The 24062-nt window shown below is 43.8% G+C and overlaps 1 protein-coding gene across 1 annotated transcript in view; it reads left to right on the forward strand.

The window, feature by feature from the left end:
• LOC126272377 (opioid-binding protein/cell adhesion molecule-like) overlaps window positions 1-24062 on the forward strand; it is a 256864-nt gene that overhangs the window by 134540 nt on the left and 98262 nt on the right. The window contains exon 3 of the mRNA XM_049975191.1: window positions 10062-10220. Coding sequence (XP_049831148.1) covers window positions 10062-10220 — 159 coding nt within the window. The remainder of the gene's footprint in view (window positions 1-10061; window positions 10221-24062) is intronic.

Consider the following 24062-nt stretch of genomic DNA (forward strand, 5'->3'; position numbering starts at 1 on the left):
GGGAGCGCGATGACTGGTTCCGCCAGGTGGGGGAAGTAGGGGGGGGGGGGGTGGTCTCCGGTAACGAACTGACGCTGCGGCAGTTGCCTCCGGAAACCTGGAAAGTGCTCATCGTTTGCAGCGTCAGTGTGTGTCACTGACCTCGGTCGGAAAGTGGGAGAGGCAGAAATGGAGCAGTACTTGGAGCAGCGTTTTGCAATTAAGTTTTGCGTTCGACTGAATTAAACCGCCACGGAGGCTCTCGGTATGATTCAAGAGGCCTTTACGGGGGTAGGACGTCAAACGGGCTGACTTGGAGCAGGAGAGGTACCACACGACATTTTAATTTCTGCTGTCTATACTTTTACAAATAAATTCATAAAACTTTGTTAGCATGACCAGGAAGGATTGAGGACTCACACTCATAGCAGTGGAAGTTCAAAAACGTAGCAAAATACCTTTTTTCTTTACATGTGATATTTCATCATTTTTTTCACTCACTGATGGCTGCATTTGTTTCTGTAGGTACACTTTTCTTCTTAAGTAAGACAGATTCTTCGATGAATTTTGCACAGCATACAAGCACTACTTACAGATGTAGGAAACTCTAGAATTTTCCAAATCTATTAAAAACTGTGGTAAAAGTTGAGATAAATAACTATAAAATTTGAGTTTTTCTAAACAATAAGTTTAAAATGTAACAGTTCATTCATTTTTTAATACATTAAATAAACCCTAGAGATTCCTACACATGTAACTATAGTTTGTATGCTGTGCAAAATTCATCGAAGAATCTCTCTTACTTAGGAAGAAAAGTGTACCTATAGCAACAAATGCTGCCAGTAGTAAGTGAAAAAATGATAAAATTTCACATGTAAAAGAAGTATTTTGTTACGTTTTTGAGCTTCCACTACTATGAGTGTGAATTCTGAATCCTTTCTGAAATACTTTCAAAGTTTTATTAATTTATTTGTAAAAGTATAGACAGTGAAAATTAAAATGTTTTGTGGCGCCTCTCCTGCTCCAATTCGGCCCGTTTGATGTCCTATCCTCCCTTAAGGAAGAAACCATGTCCCGTTCAATGGTTTTCATGTGGCAAAAACCTTTAAAAGATGGCCGCGGGAATGTTGAAGACGGTGACCGCTCTGGGAGGACACCATCAAGCCGAACGGATCAAAATGTGGAGAGACCGTCGTCTTAGTGTGAGTGCTCCGCTGCTTGAGGGATCGAGTTCACCTCTTCCGCCCGGCGATCAAGGGCGACTGGATTCTCCACGACGACAACGTTCCCGCTCACACGTCGCGCGCCGCCACCGAAGTTTTCGTCAAGTTCAACTTGACAACACTGTCGCAGCCACCCTACAGCCCCGACTTGGCTCCAAGTGACTTTTCCCTCTTCCCCTGAATCAAGACAGACCTAAAAGGGAAGTGATTCGACTCCATCGACGCCACCCAGCAGGCTTCGACGGGAGCCCTTGACAGCATGACGCCCGAGGCCTTCCAGAAGGGCTACGGACGGTGGAAGACGCACTGGCAGCGCTGTGTTGATGCTGAAGGATCATATTTTGAAGAATTTTAGTCCGCTGTACTTAAAAGTCCACTAAATTTCTAGTTTTGAGTCTTGAAACTTTTCAATCACACCATGTATACATCGTTTTTGGCAATATTAGCGACATTTGGTGACCGGATGCACTTATGACGCCACCACTACCTACAAAGTGGAAATATTTGTGCCCTAGCTGTCTGCGTCTAGTGTATATCTGATGTTCAAGGGTGATAATGTTTCCTAAGTGTTTGCATAGTGTTTAACTGAGGAGATACATGAGAACCATTCCTGTATTTACCTAGCTGGATGTGGGAAAACTCCTAAAAACCACATATGGGTCTGCTGGCTCATCAGCCCTCGTCGATTCGGGGCTGGCTAGTCTCCCTGTGTTTCACAAGCGTACAACTTAGTGCTCTCAGCTATCCAGCCGTCTGCGAAGGAAACATTTCTGGACACGAAAATCTGGCGTATTTCATGAATAAACGAACCTCGTCCGTAATTACGATTAGGAATGGATCCTCAGACGCGCTACAGAGGTCTATACCATACGTGAATTTCTGAATTTGTCTTAGATTTTGTAGGAGGCGGAAGTTTTCTATCGCCGTGGACAGCAGAGTGTTGCGATGGCTGCCTGCAGACTGTGTTTGTCACGGCAACGTCGAAACTTCTTTCCTTAAACATCAGATTGGAACTAACTTCAATCAAACTATAGAGGCAAGAGGATTATGAGTCACAAAACCAGTATTAACTACTCTGCAGGACCATGGCTTTACTGCCATGCGAAAAGTACGAGTGCGAGATTTTCACATGCCATGGGCTCACTGAAAATGGCGAAGCTGCAGTTGACGAACAAATCTACCATTTTCTCGCATCTGTAGCAAGTAGCGTAAAGCGACCTGAGTCCTGCTGTGCGCAAGGACGATCAAAGTTCGTGAACTGCGTGGGAATCAGCGTCCACTGTCAACGAAGTGTGAATGACCGCCACAGAAAATGGTTGGCCATTGTTCAGAATTGCTTTACCTCGTACAACAGCGAGGGAACGTTCACACGGTCTTCATCTCACTCGTTTCGTGTAGAACTGGCCAATGAGCTAGATGTCTTTATTTAGCTAGCGGTGATGTAGTATGCAGTTGGTAGGATGTGGATCAGAACCGCTGCAAATCTTATTTATTGGTAACTGGCTACTACAGTGAGGGCAGAATTGATGAGTTCACTAACAGAGTTGTTAATCATTATATATACTCGATGTGTTAAACGCTTGAATACAACTCACTCAAAATTCCGACGGAATAAAATCGCATTCAAAATAATGCATAGACCATCTGTATACTAGCTTAGTTATATGATCGCGTTGATAAACCCGTAGGTTAACGTTACTTTCAGGCATAGTCTATTGTGACCCATTAGAGGCGGTGGCTGTTAATGGAGTTTGGTTTCAGGAACTTACCTCTGGCCTAAGCTATTTCCTTACAGGGGCGTAAACTATATGGCTTATGTACGAGGTAGTATGTGAGGTGGAGCACTTAGAGAGACGAATAACAACAAGTAAAAGCTTCGGAACTGTACAAAACTTATGCATGAATAGATGAATATGTTTAACAACGTTTTTTGTTTGTTAGGTGTTTGACCACAATTGATTTACGGAAGTATTATGGAGATCTTTATGATTACTTACCTCGACAAAACTATTCCACCTGGTCTGTAAGATCTATGAGGCCGGTCAAACTTAAAAACAATGTAATAAATCCGATTCCAAGTAAGGTACTGCTGGTGAGAATATTACAGAACCGCCAATCTTAAGAGATTTGGTTTCAAAATAACGATATTAATTAAGAGAATGGAAAAACTAGTAAAAACCGACATCGAATACGACCACTTTCGGTTCCAAGAAAATGCACGACAATACGAGACAGTACTACGACCTATCTTACAAGACCGACAAGAACAACAAAACTTATGTAGTATTTGTAGATTTGGAAGTCCTCAGTGGAATACAGTCCTTGAAATTCTGAAGTTGGCACGGATGAAATACAGAGAGCCAAAGGTTATTTGCAACTTGCACAGAAACCGGAGTAGAATTTAAAGAGTTGAAGGCATAAAACGGAAATAGTATTTGAGACAGGATTGTGACGGCGGTTATCGATTGTGCTAGATTTTATTCTGTCTGTACATAGAGTAAGCAGTAAAGAAAACCAAGGAGAGATTAGGAAAAAGGAATCTAGGTTCAGGGCGAAGAAGTAAAAGTCTGTGATATGCACTTGGATGATCAAATGATCGTCTGAAAAGATGTTGTAAGATGAATTTCAGCAAAAGCAAGACAATGGTACTGCAATAGTAGAATTAAATCAGGCGACGCTGAGGCAATTAGATTAACAAATGATACATTGAAAGTAGCGAATGAATTTTGCTAATTGGGTTACAAATTAATGCATGATGACCGATTTAGAGAGAGAGTATAAAATGTAGACTGGCAGTTGCAAGAAAAAATTTGTTAACATCGAAACCGATTTCAGAGTTGCGTTATCTTACCTGAAGGTCGAGGTCTAGATCGTAGCCTTGGGCGGAAGTGAAACATGGACGACAAACAGTATAGAGAAGAACATACCGAAGCTTTTGAACTGTAGTGCTGCAGGAGAATGCTGAAGATTAGGTGGGTAGATCGTATAACTAATGACGAGGTACTAAAGCGAATTGGTAAAAAAGTAATTTCTGGTCTCATGAGGCGGCAACGAATTGTCAATTTGGGAATGGAGAAAGTGTGAGTCAGTGCTTGACTACAGTGAGAAAGATTAAATGGATGTAGTCTGTAGTAGTTATACAGAGATGCAGACGCATGCGCTGGATAGAGTAGATTGATGACCATGCAGCGACTGCTTTATATCAATATTTTGTGGTTTGTTCTTAGATCAGACACATTGGACCACCAGATAAACAACTAATGATGTGATTCGAATTGGAGGAGGAGAGGGGAGAAAAGGATGGCAAGGGAAGGGAATATTGACTGGACTGGTGTTCTAACCCAGGATTCCCTACTTTAGTCCGTAGTTGCGTTAACTACTGCACCACCGGAACTCAGTGTTCATCGGAACTGTGCGGACTTTCTCTGCACGCCTCACGGCCGACTCACACTCCCAAGCGCCACCTATCCACAGTCCTCAATGATCGCTACTCTGAAATTCCCGCCAGGAGGTCAGACGTACCAGTGCATCCCCAGTGAAGAAGGTTGATCCATCGCCCATCAAGGCGAATTAGTTATATCAATGCATTGTGTCTGCTCTTTAGGACATGTCCGAAAGAACAGATACAGCCAATATTCTGCAGTTTTACCTCTACTTCTTTAAAGGTTCTTCCTCTTACTGAGATACCCAAATCGTCAATACAGGGTGGTCCATTGATCGTGACCGGTCCAAATATCTCACGAAATAAGCATCAAACGAAAAAACTACAAAGAACGATACTTGTCTAGCTTGAAGAGGGAAACCAGATGGCGCTATGGTTGCCACGCTAGATGGCGCTGCCATAGGTGAAACGGATATCAACTGCGTTTTTTAAAATAGGAACCCCCATTTTTATTACATATTCGTGTAGTACGTAAAGAAATATGAATGTTTTAGTAGGTCTATTTCTTCCGCTTTGTGATAGATAGCGCTGTAATATTCACAAACATATGGTTCACAATTTTAGACCAACAGTTGGTAACAGGTAGGTTTTTTTAATTAAAATACAGAACGTAGGCACGTTTGAACATTACATTTCGGTAGTTCTAATGTGACACACGTACCTTTGTCAACTTATCATTTCTCAGAACGCATGCTGTTAGACCGTGCTTACCTGTAAATATCGCATTAATGTAATAAATGCTCAAAACGATGTCCGTCTATCTCAATCCATTTGGCAATACGTGTAACGACATTCCTCTCAACAGCGAGTAGTTCGCCTTCCGTAATGTTCCCTCATGCACTGACAATGCGCTGACGCATGTCAGGCGTTGTCGGTGGATATCCTTCAACTTTCCCCACAGAAAGAAATCCGGCGACGTCAGATCCGGTGAACGTGCGGGCCATGGCATGGTGCTTCGACGACCAATCGACTGTCATGAAATATGCGTTTCAATACCGCTTCAACCGCTCACGAACTATGTGCCGCACATCCATCATGTTGGAAGTACATCGCCATTCTGTCATGCAGTGAAACATCTTGTAGTAACATCAATAGAATATTACGTAGGAAATCAACATACATTGCACCATTTCGATTGCCATCGATAAAATGGGGGCCAATTATCCTTCCTCCCACAATGCCGCACCATATATTAAGCCGCCAAGGTCGCTGATGTTCATCTTTTCGCAGCCTTGGTGGAATTTCCGTTGCCCAACAGTGCATATTATGCCGGTTTACGTTACCGCTGTTGGTGAATGACGCTTCGTCGCTAAATAGAACGCGTGCAAAATATCTGTCATCGTCCCGTAATTTCTCTTGCGCCCAGTGGCAGAACTGTACACGATGTTCAAAGTCGCCGCCATGCAATTCCTGGTGCGTACGGTTGCAATCGATGTTGATGTAGCATTCTCAACACCGACTTTTATGAGATTCCCGATCTCGGGCAATTTGTCTGCTCCTGATGTGCGGATTACCGCGACAGCAGCTAAAACACCTACTTCGGCATCATAATTTGTTGCAGGTCGTGGTTGACGTTTCACGTGTGGCTAAACACTTCCTGTGTCCTTAAATAACGTAACTATCCGTCGAACGGTCCGGCCACTTGGATGATGGCGTCCAGGACACCGAGCAGCATATATAGCACACGCCCGTTGGGCATTTTGATCACCATAGCCATACATCAACACGATATAGACCTCTTCAGCAACTGGTAAACGGTCCATTTTAACGCGGGTAATGTATCATGAAGCAAATACCGTCCGCCCTGGCGGATTGTTACGTGATACCACGTACTTATACGTTTGTGACCATTACAACGCCATCTATCACAAAGCGAAAAAAGTGGTCCAAGTAAAACATTCATATTTCTTTACGTACTACACGAATATGTAACTAAAAATGGGGGTTCCCATTAAAAAAAAAAGAAGGTGATATCCGTTGGATCTATGGCAGCGCCATATAGTTGGCCAGCGATAGCGCTATCTGGTTTCCCCCTTCAATTTAGACGAGTTTCGTTCTTTGCAATTTTTCGTTTGATGCTTATTTTGCAAGATATTTGGCCCGCTCACTATCAATGGAACAACCTGTATAGAAAAAACATTGATTTTACGTATGTTGAACATCATGGGAGGTAGAACAATTCCTTGAGAAATGCCGTTTTATGCTTCCTCCAGCGACTGTTATGCCCTTCTAGAATGACGTAGAATAGTCCTCTCTGGACAAAGGATACTATTATTTGTACTAGCCGATGGGCTGTAACAATGTCAGAGATTTTGAGTAATAGTTTTAGGTGGTTTGCTGTGTACTTAGATCAACCTGTGCCAAGACCTTTATTAATTTATTTCCACATCGCTCCTCTATATGCTCTGTGAATGCCAAGATCTGGCCAGTATAAGATTTATTTGCACTGAATCCAGCTTGTTGCAGCTTTAACTTTGAATAAACGATGTTGTTGATTATTCATGCAGTTCGAAGAGGTGTCGAAGAAATGCAGGTCACTAATTATTTGATGATCCGAATTTTTTCCTGGTTTTATGAGTGCTATTAACTTGGAATTCCTCCATTGTTTAGGGATTTATAGGGTGTATCGGCAGTGGTTCAATAGGCTTAACACCCACTTTTTGGCACTCGGCCTGAAATGAGGCATACACCATCAACACCAGCGGTCTTACAGATTGTTATCAGGTTTGTACCCTAATTGATTTTACTTATCATGAAAGGAGGGGATAAGTTTTGGATTTCTGTGTGGATATCACGTTGCGTCTTGCTTTTCTCACATTTTTTGTTATGCTTCCCATTCAGTAGTAGCTGGTTCGTGGTTTGATTACATGTTACTCTAATTATTTCTTTGCTTTCTTTTGGTCGCCTTGAGATTTCTGATCAGATTCCATGCAGTTTTCTTGCTATGTGGCACGTTCATTTTCTCCAAGGTTTCGAATCATTTCTTTTGCCTTGTTTCACTTAATGCTCTTACGAGAGGTGTGCCACAAGCTACTATCTTGTCACTGAAAGGGACTTTGACTACAATTCGTCATATTTCTCTAAGGTTTTTTGGTACTCTCAGAGTGTCCTGGTATGAAGATCTGTCTACGGCCTCTTGGAATGTGCTGTTTTGACACTGTACGGAGAATGTATATTTTTGGGTCGGTATTTATGTTGCTAATTTCCTCACCTAATTTCCTGGAGAAATCCTTCCGTGCCGCTTTTTTTTTTTAAACTGAAACTTCTCTGAAACTGCATGTTAACAGATCTGACTGCCGAGAAAACTTGTATTGCAATGGGCGTTTGCTGATTTTTTGGAAGTACTCTGTATACATTTGTAACACAGCTGTCTTGGATTTTGCTGCTGACAAAGGAGTTATCAGCGTTGAAACCTCGTTTCCAAATTTTGTTCGTGAAGGAGTAGGACAGCCTTGAGTCATGTAGAAGAACGAAGTTATTTATTTCCATTCATTCTTATAGCAACTGACCATTGTCATCGGTTTCGTTGCAGCTCCAATTTATACTACGTCGGCTGAAGTCACCTATGATAAACTGCGTTTTCTGATGTTTGAAGTTGTCTGGCATAATAAGCGTAAGATTTCTGGGGGATCATATATGGAATACTGTGAAGGTTCCGAATTCGATTGTTCAGATCTGAGTGCCATTTACTACTGTTTTTCCTGTGGAAGTAAAGGGCAGGTGAGGTCTAAGGAACATTACACTACCACGTTTAATGTGTGGTACCTCTATTGCTAAATACATCCCATTAATTTGAGGCCTATGTGATGATTCTTCTCTGTGCCTTTCCCAAGACACATTACATCTCATTTATGCGCTTGGCATAGCTGCGAAATTGTCTTGTTTGTTCTTTGCTATACCCACTACGTTCAAGACGCTATATTAGAATGTCATCAGGACCTTGTAATTCATGAGTGACGTTGGTAAGAAATTGTACGAATCCATAAATAAGTAGTAGGGGTAGAAAATAACAGACTTGGATTTGTTGGTAGTGCTATAGCAAATTTGATGGGCCTGTGAAGAAAACCACACGTTGTACGTTATTATTAAGTTTCCTCAATCATTAACTGTAGAGTAACTGATGGAGAACACCCAGTTGAAGACAATTCTGCTTCATTTTTGTGGGTGTGTCCGGACTATGTGTCGTCTCAAAAGATGTCTCATCATACACACCGGTTTCCACGGATGCATTGCTACACTTCTGGATCCCACACATACTACGGAACTTGTTGCCGTGCCTTAACGTCACAGATAGCGATAGTAGAGGTGCAGTCACATCAGAGAGGAGTGCGCGGCGAGACCATACTAATATGTTGTTCCATCATAGGAGCCGCTAGCTTTTCAGTAGTAGCAGAGGCAACGGTATGGATGGTTGACTAACATATTCCCGTAACGTCAGCGAACATGAGTTTGCTTCAGTGGTACCGGGAACGGCTGAATGCAACGGGAAACTGCTGACATTATATTTGCTAACGACATGGAACTCCACTGTATGATTCACTGATTACGGCATCACCTTGGGTAAAGGTAGTCCCCCATTCGAATCTCCGACAGGAAACCAATAATGAAGATGTTGTCATCACAAAAATCAACTTTGGCATTCGAAAAGTCTTAATTTTGATTTTTAGACCCATCAGTCGGGTAGCTAGATTAGAAAACGTAATACAAAATCGATGGTATAACATCGTGGAGAGAAGTTTCGCTGTGTTATGAGAGGGAAAGAAGCAGGTATGTTTAGATAATTCTATGTAGATGTAAATCACAAATACACAATAGGTCTGACTGAGGCCAGGTCATCGAAAGTGAAACATTGAAAGCTCTGAAGCACTGTCCAAATGAAGCTTAAAATAAGACCCAAAAGGACATAATTTGTAGAGCCTTGTTTGCGTGGTGGTCTAAAGTTCATATTCTAATTTGGGTTAGGATGAAGGGAACCAGATAAGCTGCTAAGTAATTCATGTCCAGAAAGGTAACTCGATGTCGAAAGTGAGGCACCTGGTACGGCATTCAGAAGCAGGGATGGGCTAGTGGAAGTTTGGTTTGGTCGATACAACTATCATAAAGTTAAGGCTGTCTTACATGGAGAATGGTGATAGAATACAATCGCTACATACAGCTTGTTAGCTGTTTTTGTAGATTTTTTTTAGCACTTGCGATTGAATACTTAGTAGTTGAAAGATTCGTTTAGAGTTTTGGATTTGCTTTTGATATATAATACACGTCATTAGTGCTTGGTATTGTAGAGAAAGTCGTGGGAGTTCTCAAATTTCGTAAAACTGTCGTGGTTTTCCGACAGTGCGTGAAGATATCAAAGTGCCTTAGTTTTAAATATGATGTTTTGCATTGCGCCCGTTTTTTCTGGAACGTTTCGTACACAGGGCAGAGTGCCTACATCAACCTGACGGCACTTGGCAGGTCCGCGTCCATTCCGCTGTCCTTGGATGACGACTCGCCCTACCTGAAAGATCTCTACTGGCCACTTAACGACTCGTGGCAGCTCGCTGGCTTCGACGGCGCAGAGGATGGACACCTCATCGGTAAGCAGTCATCAGTAGCCACTTGTCTAAATTTATCGCAACATTTCCATACGTTATGCTTTACATCTACTTGGTCATCGTCTGCCTATCCCTTTCTGACCTTATTCTTTTTAATTATTGTCCCTGCATTTTCGCTTTATGCTAGGGATAGCTACAAAAGCTACTTTTTTCCTTTAATTTGTTCTTTTATTAAATTTGGTATACGTATACATAATTTTGCGACTCACAGAGGTTGCTGGTATCGTAAGACTACTATCATTCACCGAAACGAATAACATGAATTCCTGTTTAATCAGCTTGATAATGATAAAACCTAGGAAGATGCCGCTGGTGGTAAGTTTGGAATTTGGGAGCGTTTGGTTATAACAGTTACATGTAATTTATTGACTGACGGCCATTGTCTAAATGTTTGCAAGCTTTGTATTTCATATTTGCTGCAAACGAAGGCATCGCCCACAGGCAACGCAGCAACATTTGTAATTAATATCCAGGCTACACCAATTAACTTTTTGGCCAGAATGAAAATAAAAGATATATCAAGTAAATGTTATTTAGCTGCCAGGGGGACATTAACCTACATGAGTGCCTTTCTTGCAACTTTGTTTGTTACGAAGATATGAAGATCAGTGCATAATTTTCGAATATCACCCTACATTGTTAATTAGTAACACACATCACATCCTCGAGAAAGTATAATGTATTCACGTGAACATAGCGTTGAACTTTAGAAGAAACGGAAACGGAGTCCTGCAAACCATCGTGCGTTAAAAATGGTAGAACATTCAAAGGTACTCAAAGTTTTTCATGGCTGCTTCCAGCGTAACCTTTTGAAGTGAATTAGAAGCAAGCAACGGCATGTTTTCTGGAGTTGTTGGAGTATCACGATAGACATCATTTTTTATCGATCCGCGGAAGATATGCGTCTAGAGACCGAGAAGGCCAATCCTCTATACCTGCATGAGCAGTCCGTAAGGAAGTCTACATTTGGTCTGGAACACAGCGCAAATTAATATGTACTGGACATCCATCTTATTAGTAGCATAAGGATTCTGCTTCTTAGATATATTTCATCTAGAAGGTGAACAATAGTTCGTGTGAAATAGTTAGCACATCTCCTGCTATTATGTTGCCATTTCTGAAACAATCTTAGTATCAAGCATCGTGAATCAGACGTTAACTCATCTCTACGGTGATGTTCCACCTGCCGAAGTCTCTTTTTGGTTTTCAATGGACCAGTAATGCAGTTTCTTTGTACACACTGACAAGGAACCTCTGGAGTGTGAGGTCGTAAACTCAATCTTTAGTAAGGCTCATTTGAAAGTGTTGTATTAACAGTTATGACAGGAGAAATATTAGCTGCTAATCACTCACCACGTGCATCAGGGGGGCGACAAAAAATGAGTGTCCGAGAGATACAGAGATCAACTTTCTATGGGGTGTATGTACTTTACAAAATGGACATTGTCGACTTTCAAGAAATGTTCAAAACAAACTATTAACCTGCACCGTGAACACTGAATGAAAAATGGCGCCCCGCAGTGATCACAAAGTTGGGAGTTCTCAACATTAAGATTGAAGGCGTGCAGGACGTTCAGCTAGATATGCGTTCTTACATAATGCATATAGAGACATGTTGGGCTAATGGGATGACGAGCACTGATGGAATGTGATACATGCAGCCTAATGCTAAACGGTCTGTCGTAATGTTTGTCGTGAAACAAGCTATCCTTTAAGGCGTATCTGCAGATACTGCTGTAATGAGTTTTATACAGGGTGTTGAAAAAGGTACGGCCAAACTTTCAGAAAAGATTCCTCACACACAAATAAAGAAAAGATGTTATATGGACATGTGTCCGGAAACGCTTAATTTCCATGTTAGAGCTCATTTTAGTTTCGTCAGTATGTACTGTACTTCCTCGATTCACCGCCAGTTGGCCCAATTGAAGGAAGGTAATGTTGACTTCGGTGCGACTCATTGCTCTACAGTACTAGCATCAAGCACATCAGTACGTAGCATCAACTGGTTAGTGTTCATCACGAACGTGGTTTTACAGTCAGTGAAATGTTTACAAATGCGGAATTGGCAGATGCCCATTTGATGTATGGATTATCACGGGGCAATAGCCGTGGCGCGTTACGTTTGTATCGAGACAGATTTCCAGAACGAAGGTGTCCCGACAGGAAGACGTTCGAGGCAATTGATCGGCGTCTTAGGGAGCACGGAACATTCCAGCCTATAAGTCGCGACTAGGGAAGACCTAGAACGACGAGGACACCTACAATGGAGGAAGCAATTCTTCGTGCAGTTGACGATAACTCTAATGTCAGCGTCAGAGAAGTTGCTGCTGTACAAGGTAACGTTGACCACGTCACTGTACGGAGAGTGCTAAGGGGAACCAGTTGTTTCCGTACCATGTACAGCGTGTGCAGGCACTATCAGCAGCTGATTGGCCTCCACGGGTACACTTCTGCGAATGGTTCATCCAACAGTGTGTCAATCCTCATTTCAGTGCAAATGTTCTCTTTACGGGTGAGTCTTCATTCCAACGTGATCAAATTGTAAATCTGGACGATCAACATGTGTGAGCTGACGAGAATCCGCACTCAATTGTGCAATCACGTCATCAACACAGATTTTCTGTGAACGTTTGGGCAGGCATTGTTGGTGATGTCTTGTTTGGCCCCCATGCTCAATGGAGCACGTTATCATGATTTCATACGGGATACTCTACCTGTGCTGCTAGAACATGTGCCTTTACAAGTACAACACAACATGTGGTTCGTGCACGATGGAGCTTCTACACATTACAGTCGAAGTGTTCGTACGATTCTCAACAACAGATTCGGTGACCGATGGATTGGTAGAGGCGGACCAATTCCATGGCCTCCACGCTCTCCTGACCTCAGCCCTCTTGACTTTCATTTATGGGGGCATTTGAAACTCTTGTCTACGCAACCCCGGTACCAAATGTAGAGACTCTTCGTGCTCGTATTGTGGACGGCTGTGATACAATACACCATTCTCCAGGGCTGCATCAGCGCATCAGGGATTCCATGCGACGGAAGGTGTATGCATGTATCCTCGCTAATGGAGGACATTTTGAACATTCCCCGTAACAAAGTGTTTGAAGTCACGCTGGTACGTTCTGTTGCTGTGTGTTTACATTCCATGATTAATGTGATTTGAAGAGAAGTAATAAAATGAGCTCTAACATGAAAAGTAAGCGTTTCCGGACACGTGTCCACATAACACAATTTCTTTTTTTGTGTGTGAGGAATGTTTCCTGAAAGTCTGGCGGTACCTTTTTGTAAGACCCTTTATACAGGGAGAAAACGAACATCCAGACGCTGAATTTTTACAGTGGTTCCAGCTGGTATGAATTGCAATGTCAAATACTTTTCAGGAGGGATAGTTTCTTCTAAAGGAGTGCCATTTTTATACGCAGACGAGGAACGAAGCAAAATCATGTTATTTTGACCAGTTGTTGGCCGAAAACAGTGCTTATAACGTAGTTCTCTTACGTCCATTTTCCCAGTATTCCTTGCTGTCACTTGCAACATCGCGCACACGAGAAAGAATCGTAGGGGTAGAGCACCTACAACTTCTAGAAGCCTAATAAACAACTTTACAGCCAATTTACCATCAAGATTTACAGTCGGGATAATTGTATATGAATGGGTTAAGACATTGATGTTAGTTGACCTTTATACAACTCTCTTGGCACCTCTGATTTCCAGGGGTCATTTCATATACATATTGGCTGGAGTTGAAAACAAATTCCTTATTGAAAGACGGTATACGTTTCTTTGTCTCATCTACAAATTTTCTGGCCGATTCCGCAGTTTGTTGTGCATAGTCAAGTTGACGTTTTGTTTACAATTTCATAATCTTACGGTTTCAAAATCTGTACCTCTGTTTGAAAATATGCAACCATCAACTGATTCCCTTGAAATCACTATAATCTATGTTGCGCGTAATTTGATGCGCATAACGTTGTACGTTACTATTATGCACATCCAGTATATTGTTTCGAGCATTTTTGAAACGCGCGATTGTCAGTTTTTGTAGCAAGTGTACCTTGTCTTCCCTTACAGAGCCGTAGTTTTTCTTACGCGCTACATGGTCATATTGCCGCTGACTTATTCGAACTCTGTTCGTAATTGTTTTCTTTGCTATGTTGAGGAAGATCTTCCATGTACAGAATTATGTTTAATACCCGTTCTTTGGGAAACGACTGTTCCTTACAAAGTTTCACTGGAGATGGGATTTGTCGATCCCTGCTCGACAAGGATGATTAACTACATGGGCGGACACCTGTTTAACTATCACTTTGACTTTTTAAGCACATGTCGCCGTCATTGTACTCACCTACATTGAACGCACAATTGAGCGTATACGACACCACATATTCCACTGGCTCGTCTTGCAGAAACACTAAGATTTAGTCCTCACTTTGTCAACTTTGACATCTATTGCTGTAAATATAATCCATGTTCTCCTTGTTAATCGTTGCTATTCTCTGATTTGTATCAATGCCACTAGCACTGTGGCATAGCTGTGAGTTACTCGTCAACTAAGGAGTGCAATGACGCTGTGTACCCTCATGGTGTGCTCACCATGGGACACCTCCAGTCCCACCCCCTGTTGCCATTACCAGCCAATACTTTAGTTGCGTGATTAACAATGTATGGGGCGTTGAATGCCATAAACATCATTAGCCTTTTGCGACTTCGTACTTGAAGGGTACTTTGTCAGACAAAGACAGAGGCATAGCACGAGGGATTCATCCGAAAGAGACGGAAATCGGCAGATGTAATGTACGTGTGCGAATAAACCAGTGATTATAATTTTGGAAAAATTTGATGATTTATTCAAGAGAAAGAGTTTCACAAATGTAGTAAGTTAAGATGATATATAGATAATACATATATAAGATGGTATATATATATATATATATATATATATATATATATATATATATATATATATATATATATATAAAGATGGTGATCATGCAGCTCGTTAGAATGAAATGAATACCCTAGCTGCATACAGACGTTAATAAGTCAACGGGGACTGTTGAGAATGTGTGCCCCAACCCGGACTCGAACCCGGGATCTCCTGGTTACATGGCAGGCGCTCTATCCATCTGAGCCACCGAGGAAACAAAGGACAGTACAACTGCAGGGACTTATCTCTGGCACGCCTCCCGTGAGAGCCACGTTAACCTTGTAGTTAAGGCTCACCAACCATTTGACCATCTTGTTCTGTCGGGATGCACAAACAATGCTCGAACTCTTACGGCAATCGGCAAAAAGCCACGAGTAATGAGTATAATGGACGGGCACTATGAATGTAGTGCGGGGCAATAAGCTGGGAATGTGGGTCTCACGGGAGGCGTGCCAGAGATAAGTCCCTGCAATCGCACTCTCCTCTGTGTCGTCGGTGGATCAGATGGATAGAGCGTCTACCATGTTAGCAGGAGACCCCGGGTTCAAGTCCCGGTTGGGGAACACATTTTTAACAGACCCCATTGACTTACTTCAACGCCTGTATGCAGCTACGGGTATTCACTTCATTGTAAACGTATTGATTACCACTAGCCCCTATGCAAGCAGTTATTTGGCATTGCATTATGAGCTGTGGTATAAAAAAAAAAAATCGTGTTTGAAGAGCGCGCCGCAGCGCGTTGTGTGGAGCAGTCGCCCTCCGTTTCTGGCAGTGGCGCCACTGTGGCAATCGCAGGTTTGGTGTCTCCCTCTGGTGCGAAAGCGGAAAGGTTGCCTGTTCAGGTGCATTTAAGGGGCGCTATCAGCTCGGCAGTTGGATCCCTCCAAAACTCAGGCGATCATTGTAGGCAAAACGACCCATTCCTTCCGCCTCCTCGATTTCTATCTCACCATCTATGGCCGTCCTATCGCCCTCACTCCCACCCTCAAGTACCTTGGCGTCACCCTCGACCGTCGCCTCTCCTGGACCCCCCATCTCCGGACAATCCAAGCCAAGGCACACTCCCGACTCCGCCTCCTCAAGCTCCTTTCTGGCCGTACGTGGGGTCTGGACCCCTCCACCCTCCTCCACACCTATAAATCCCTCATCCGCCCTTTCCTCTGCTACGCCCATCCAGCCTGGATCTCCGCCCCCCTTCCTTTTATAAATCCCTTCAAATCCTTGAACTCCATGCTCTCCGCCTCGCCTATCGCATCCATCTCCCCTCCCCCATGCGGATCTTGTACGACCTCATTCCTTTCCCCCACCTCCTCCTTTTCCTTGAAAGGATACAGATCCTGTACACCTCCTGCAAACTCGACCCTCCTCACCTGCTTGTCTCGCCCATCCTCTCCCAAGCCCGCCCGCTGCCGCACCTGTATTCTCACGTCCCACCCGGTCTACATCTCTCCACCCTCCTTACCCTCTCCCAAGGTGGCTTCCGGCAGTTCCCCGTCCCTGATGATGTCCTCCTCCCCTCCATCTACCCCTCCTATCAACTTTGATCCTCCCTCCCTCTTCCTTTGGGCACCCTCCCTCCTCCCTTTCTCCCCACCCCTCCCCCGGGCTTCCCCTCCCCTGTCCCTCTCCCCCTCCTCCCATCTCCTCAGCCATTGGCATCTTTGTTCTCCCCTCCCCACCCTCTCCCCCCCTCACCTTTCTTCCCCTCTTGGCAGGTCCCCGGACTCGCACACGCTACGTGGACTTTCGCGCGCAGAAGATCATCGCCATCTGTGTCTCGTGTGTGTGTGACGTCGTTTTGTGTTTTTAGTGTCCGCCGTCACGCTTCTACGTTCACTTGTGCCATCGGATTCGTCAGTGTTCTGTGTGCCGTGTCAATGTGTTTTCGGTGTCGTTATCGTCGAGTGTGAACGGCTCCGTGTTTTTTTTTGTGTATCTGTGACCACTATTTTTTAGTCGGTCACTATGTTCATTCTGTTTCTCCAACCAGTGTTCTGTAATTGTCAACACTATGGCTGAAGAGCGGCGTAGCATGCCGATGACAGCCTACCTGTTTGTGTAGGTATTAAAATAACAATAAAGGAAAAAAAAACTCGGCAGTTGGTCAATCGGGGTGAGGCTGGGTCAGTCTCGAGTCACCAGTTGCTGGTCTGTCTCTCGTTCGCATTTGTGCGGCAGTTAGTGTCTGTCTGTCGTCGGAGTGCGAGTATGTTTGTCGTTTGGATCAAACTTTAAGCCAGAAAATGAAAGTCTTGCCACTCAGTCAGTAACAGAACTCAGCTAGTGGTCTCCCTGTCGGGGCTGAGTTCCTGCATGTGAGTCTGCGCGTTAGGCCGCCAGTCTGCTCGAGTTGCTCGGGCAACGGTCATTGGCGGTTGGATCGGTCGGTTGATCGGTCGAGCACTGAGGCACGAGATGACTTGTCCGACTTGAGCGTCGGCGCATATGAGGTCACCACTTGAGTCCAGTGGGTCGCACCGTATAGAAAGGGGTAGTGGCTTCGCGGTTCACCAGAGAGCAACAGGAGCGGAACCACTGCATCAGTCTGGTCGGTGCGAGGTGCGACGCCGTGAGACGGGAGATCGGCGCGCCTTCCTGCGTCCGTTGAAGCTGCTGACAGCGGACGGTTTGGAAGTGCGCTGTGGGTGCTGCACCAGGTCTTAGCCAGAAATCGCAATTTATTAGAAGTTAAGTGACTGGAGATATGGTGTTCCATTTACTTGTTAAATTCTACTGGTTTTCTTGGTGAGGTCACCAGCCGCTTTGTTTTGGGATCATACCACCATTCTTCTCCGTTTGCTCACCAGAGGGAAGGTGGTTATTTGTGAATTTTGTGGTCCGTTTTTCGATTGTGTAGTTGGGGATTGTTAGAGCAATCTGTGGTTCGGGTTGTTCAATAATCCCCCTGTCAATCTGCCACACGTTAATAGCTGCCTCTGTCATGTTTGTCGGATTCGATGTTAACGAATTTATAGAATGAAGGTGTAAAGGCCGAATTCCTGAAATATGTTTTTATCTTGCCTATCATCTTGCGGGGCGGTATATGTGTAATGTAGAGCATGTTGTACATTTTATGTAAGTCTGAATTACATGGGTTTTATTTAAATAGTAATTTTTATAAAGTTGCCACCCTTCCACCGTAAGAGTCCTTTTAAAAACAAATTGCACTTGCGGTGGCAAATAATTTCTTAGTGTGAGTGTTTGTACTATTTTCATCCCTTTTACGGGGTGCATAGTTAATGTGTTTGTGTGAGTTGTTAAAATTTTAGTTTAAAGTAATCTGGTGTGTTGCAGTTTGCACCAGTGTAGTCTTTCAGAGGTTGTTGTGAGGGGCCGTGACTACGGCCGTGTTGAAAGGGAGCGGCAAGATTCTCTGCCCGAAGGCTCATACTGTCAATATTGTTCTTTCTGCCTCTAAATAAAATTGTAACTTGATATTTCGAGGGTGCTTTTCCGCTTATAAATTTTAAATCTGTTTTCAAAAGGCTTTTATGAATAAAATTCCCATTTATTAAGGGTAATTTCATTTTCATCAGTTACTCCCTGGCAACTACTTCCACGCTCACCTACTGTGATTAATTGTGTTAATGTTCTGGATGAATCGCTATTAAATAAAGTAAATTCTTTAAGAAAAGATTTTAAAAGTTCACATTAGTTGATAAAATTGTTTGATGTCTTACACATGGACGTCGTGCGCAGTTCTGTCTAATTGGTGCGTTAGATCGTCAAAATACCGAGATAGTTGGAGGGCTCTGTTCATAATGCTTCAGTCGTTCTCAGTTGGGCGAGATACGGAGACCTTTCTGGCCAAGGTAGGGTTTCACAAGCACAAAGACAAGCACTAGAAACTTTCGCCATGTACGGAAGGCATTGTCCTGCTGAAATGTACGCCCAGGATGGTTTGCCATGAACGACAACCAAACGGGTCGTAGAACGTCGTGGCGTACCGGTGTGTTGTAAGGGTGCTGCGGACAACAACCAAAGCGGTATTGGTATGGAGAGAAATGCGACTACAGACCAGTATTCCTGGTTACGCAGAGTATGGCGGACGACACGTAGGTTGATATCCCGCCGTTACCCGGGACGTCTCCAGACATGTCTTCGGTCTACAGTCTCCTTGGCTGGAATAGAATTTTCTTCACTGTTGAGTCCCACATCGAACTGGGTCCCGATGAACAACAAAGACGCGTCTGGAAATGCCCCGGAAGGCGGTGGCATACTCATCTGACTGTCGCCCGTCATACGGCCCCATAATCACGAACGATGCTCTTCTTTTCACAGCAGGACCTCTTACGTTGTCATCCGTGGCAGCCTTAAGCATAGCGGTACGTCGACGATATTCTACTCCCCGTTTTGTTGCCATTCATGGCAAGCTTGCATTTAAGCAATATAAGACCCACACGCAAACGATGAGAGTTTCTACTGCTTGCCTTCGTGCTTACAAAACCCTACCTTGGCCACCAGTGTCACCGTATTTCTCCCCGACTGATAACTGCTGGGGCATTGTAGGCAGGGCCCTACAATCAGCTCGGGATTTTGACGGTCTAACGCTCCAATGGCACAGATTTTGGGACAATATCCCTTTGGAGAGCCAAAAACTCTATTAACCAGTGCCGAGCCGAACAAATGCTTGCATAAGGGCCATAGGCAAATCAGCTCATTATTGACTTGCACAATTTGAGACAGTCTTTTCGTCTTGAATAAATCACCCAATTTTTCTGAAATTGTAATCATTCTTTTTTCTGTACATCTGCTTCATACATGTCTACCGATTTCCCCATTCAGATAATTACTTCGTGGTTTCCCTTTTTTTATCTTACAGCGTATTTTCAAGTCCTTTGTTTAAGAAAGAACACCGATAGCAGGAAGATGGGAGATGAAGATCTAGCTGTCAAGCGTTTACTGCTGTGTCCACTCACAGAAGAATACACCATTCTGGAAATCGTTCCCACCAAATTCTCTGCGCCAGTGTTCATTACAACGTCGGATCTGGCCACGTGTTAGAATGCGCTGTACACTGGTTTCAGTATTCTTCTTTCCAAGCTTTCGTTCGCACAGCCGCAGATTCATTGCACCAAAAGCGAGAACTTTGGCGGCTTCGTCTTTGGGAGTTCCAATACGATATCGTTGCCTTTGGTTGAATCTTCGTTTTCCCTGATTCGTAAAAACAAGACAAGATAACATCCGCGGAGAAGGTGGATTCTTGTCTCTATGCTGTTCTCTCTAGAGATCGTTTACTGACGCAGTTTTTAATCAAGGTCTGCCTTTACTGTACACAATATATCGTTTAGAGATACTGCAGTGCTATTCTACGTGTATCTGTATTGTAAATCAGAAAACATAATTGCAGTTACAGCTCTGCTAACTTAAATGTGCGTAAATGAGTTGCGTTTCTGGCCTCTCTTCGTTGGTGTCCTTTGGACCCACGCAAACCTTCGATTGCAGACGGTTGACTGAAAGCCCCGCTGTGCCATTTAATTGTATTTCCATTTGTTTCCTATTGACTCCAGCAAGTGGAAGAGTGATGTTAAACGCGCAAACCAGCATTTGTGTTGGTACAAAAGAATGAAAGTTAATTTCGCAGTCTGGTACCGTCGGTCGCGGAGTACGGACGTATTAGCTGATCCGCTCCGCGCGGTCGCTATTTGTTAACCTTCCGCGGAGGAGTGAGGCGATTTGTACTCTTCGCATTCTTGTAATTGTTTCTATACTAATACCATCGTTCCCACGGAGGAAAAGCGATTACTTGCAGAGTAATACACGCTGGAATTGTGTGTGTTTTCCTAGCCACACAATTTCAGCAGCTACAACTAGTCCAGCAGCAACGGTTTCAGCTACTACCGCTACAACAACACCAAAAACAACAAAAATCAAAGACAACAACATCATCGTTATCAACAACAACTGCTGCATCAGGTCACCAGCGAGTCAGACATTACTGTGACCACAACGGCTTATCACTTGAAGCCGACGCATTTAAACACAAGCCGCAGCAAAGCGATCCCCTTTGCAAATGGCTCTGTGTCTACGTCTTATATGAGATGAGCCGGCCGGAGTGGCCGAGCGATTGTAGGCGCTACAGTCTGGAACCGCGCGACCGCTACGGTCGCAGGTTCGAATCCTGCCTCGGGCATGGATGTGTGTGATGTCCTTAGGTTGGTTAGGTTTAAGTAGTTCTAAGTTACAGGGGACTGATTACCTTAGAATTTAAGTCCTACAGTGCTCAGAGCGACTTGAACCATTTATGATATGAGGTTCGGATCGCCCTTCATCATCGCACTTATGATAGTTTAACCAAATTTAACAACATGATTATCTTTCTCAGAACGCCACAACACTCTTACATACGATACGGACACATCCATTACTCGATGATTAGCAGTTTGTCGGACAATGAAAAACGTGTTCTTGGGGCATTAATGACACTTGGAAGGACCGGAACATTCCAGCAGAGTTGACGATTCAAATATTAGTGCCCATACTGTAACCTGGGAAAGATCCTGGTGAAGCAACATCATATCGTCCGATTACACTATCGTCAGGTACGTGTAACACCTTTGAACGTCTTCTCAAGCTCCGCTCAAAATGTTGGTTAGAAAATAAAGACTTGCTCCCGTATACGCAATACACTTTTCGTTAAGGCAGGAGTGCTTTTGACAGTGTATTACACCTCTCGTAATGATGCACAAGGAAAAAAAAACATTCCTGGCTAACTGGTATCTCATGGCTTTATTTATTGATTTCTCGAGGGTTTATTACAATGTCATTATACGTCAACATATTAACAAACTGAAACAGCTACAACTCCCGGTGACGTATTTACGAATTATATATAGTTTGATCGCTCTCGTACAGTTTACGTCAGTGGCCAAGACGGCGTGTTATGTGGCCGCCGTATCCTGTCTCGTGGCCTTCCATAGGGTGCGGTAGGGAGTCGCTTACTAAACGACCCGTATGTCGCCGACATAGAAACTCTATTTAGCCCCAACATCAAAGTTCTTCTGTACGCAACCGGCGTACGTGTATACGTGCACTCGCCGGGCTTTTGTGTGATAAAATTACCGATTAACGATGCATGCAAAATGTTGGCCACATGGGAGTTTCGAAATGCACTCACTCTGTCACCAAAATAATCTGAAGCGGTGATGTATACGAGCAAAATGCGCAGTTACGTCCCTCCAGAATTTCAGCTTGATCCGTACAAACTTCCCTTTCAGTTACATGCTAGGCTATTTGGCGTCTACTTTGATCGCAAACTGACGTGGAAGTGTCAAGTTGCTTACCTCGTAGGCAAGGTGGAATACGCTGCGAATATATTGCAGGTGCCTGCTATAGTTTGGTGGGAAGAGGAACCGACAGTCCTCTTCACATTGTTCTTCATCCGCTCTGTCTGCGATTATGGCAGCATCGCCTACGGCAACGCAACGAAATCAGCTTTGCGCCAACTCGATGCTCTCCATTATAGAGTGCATCGTCTTGTTCTACTGCTAGCGGAAGCATGTGCAATGCAGCTAATTATACGACGGCAGACGTCGTCATTTTATTTTCTCTACTGCATCTTTCACGGCTATGGTTCAATTTGAGTGATTCACACAGGTACCTCATAGAAGAACACCGAACCGAACTCCTTTTAATAGCTCGCAGTTATGAGGCGAGATACCTTTCCGCTAGTTCTACAAGACACGAAACTTATTTGCTTTCGCTCCTCATTTGATAATCTCCTCGATCAAGCCCCGAGTGCTTGAACGAGGAAGAACATCATTCTCGACCTAGAGCTCTTCATTATCCGATACTGACCACTGTGCGCTTGCATCTACACGGATGGCTCTAAAATTGAGGGGGATGTAGGATACGCCCTATTCAGCCCCTCTAATAGCACTTACCAAATGTTTGCATTTTCGCCTGAATCCTTTATCTACACGGCTGAGTTACTGGTAATCAGGGAGGCCATTTACTATGGCACACACGCGTTCAATCTGGTACTGATGCCTACGGGCTCCCAAGACGTGTTGCAGAAACTGCAAAATCCGGGATTTGATAACTAAGCTAACGTATATCTATTGGATATCATGGATGCCCCAACAGACGAACGAACATTGCTCATAGACGTCCAATTACGCTGGATAAAGGAGCATCAGGTCATCGGCCTCGCCAAGAGGAGCATTACGGGAGGACAGATACGCCCAACACCGATCACTTATACGGATGTCAAGTCGACGATTAAGACAGCTGCTTGTCACGACTGGAAACGTAAACAGCACATATCCCAGCACTATAAAGACGGCCACCTACCAGACATACAATGGAACTTCACTTTTCCATCATGGTACGCCTCGGTGAAGCTTAGTAGACGTCATATGACACCTATCATTCGCGTGAGACGAGGGGACGAGTGTTTACGCTGCCCGCCTACACTGGTTCAGCACTATCGGTTCTGGAAAATACGATAAGTACCTAACGTCGATGGCGGATCTTAACCAAATCATACTGGCGTGTATCAAGAACATAGCCAATCAAGCGATCTCGTACAGGAAATTTAATGCGAGATTCTACTCCCTTCCCCACAAGTGTAACTGGTTTCCTTACCAATTTTATATATAGTACAATTTGCTTGCGAACAATTTATAAGACGCTAGTATTCAGCTACAAACTATAAATTGATGTGGCTCTCGTCCTCTAATCGACAAATGGATCATAATTTTGTGTTTTTTGTTCAAATGGCTCTGAGCACTATGGGACTTAACTTCTGAGGTCATCAGTCTCCTAGAACTTAGAACTACTTAAAACCTAAGGACATCACACACATTCATGCCTGAGGCAGGATTTGAACCTGCGACCGTAGTGGTCGCGCGGTTCCAGACTGTAGCGCCTAGAACCGCTCAGCCACCCCG

The sequence above is a fragment of the Schistocerca gregaria genome, chromosome 5 (genome assembly GCF_023897955.1).
Source record: "Schistocerca gregaria isolate iqSchGreg1 chromosome 5, iqSchGreg1.2, whole genome shotgun sequence".
In the NCBI taxonomy this organism is placed as follows: domain Eukaryota; kingdom Metazoa; phylum Arthropoda; class Insecta; order Orthoptera; family Acrididae; genus Schistocerca; species Schistocerca gregaria.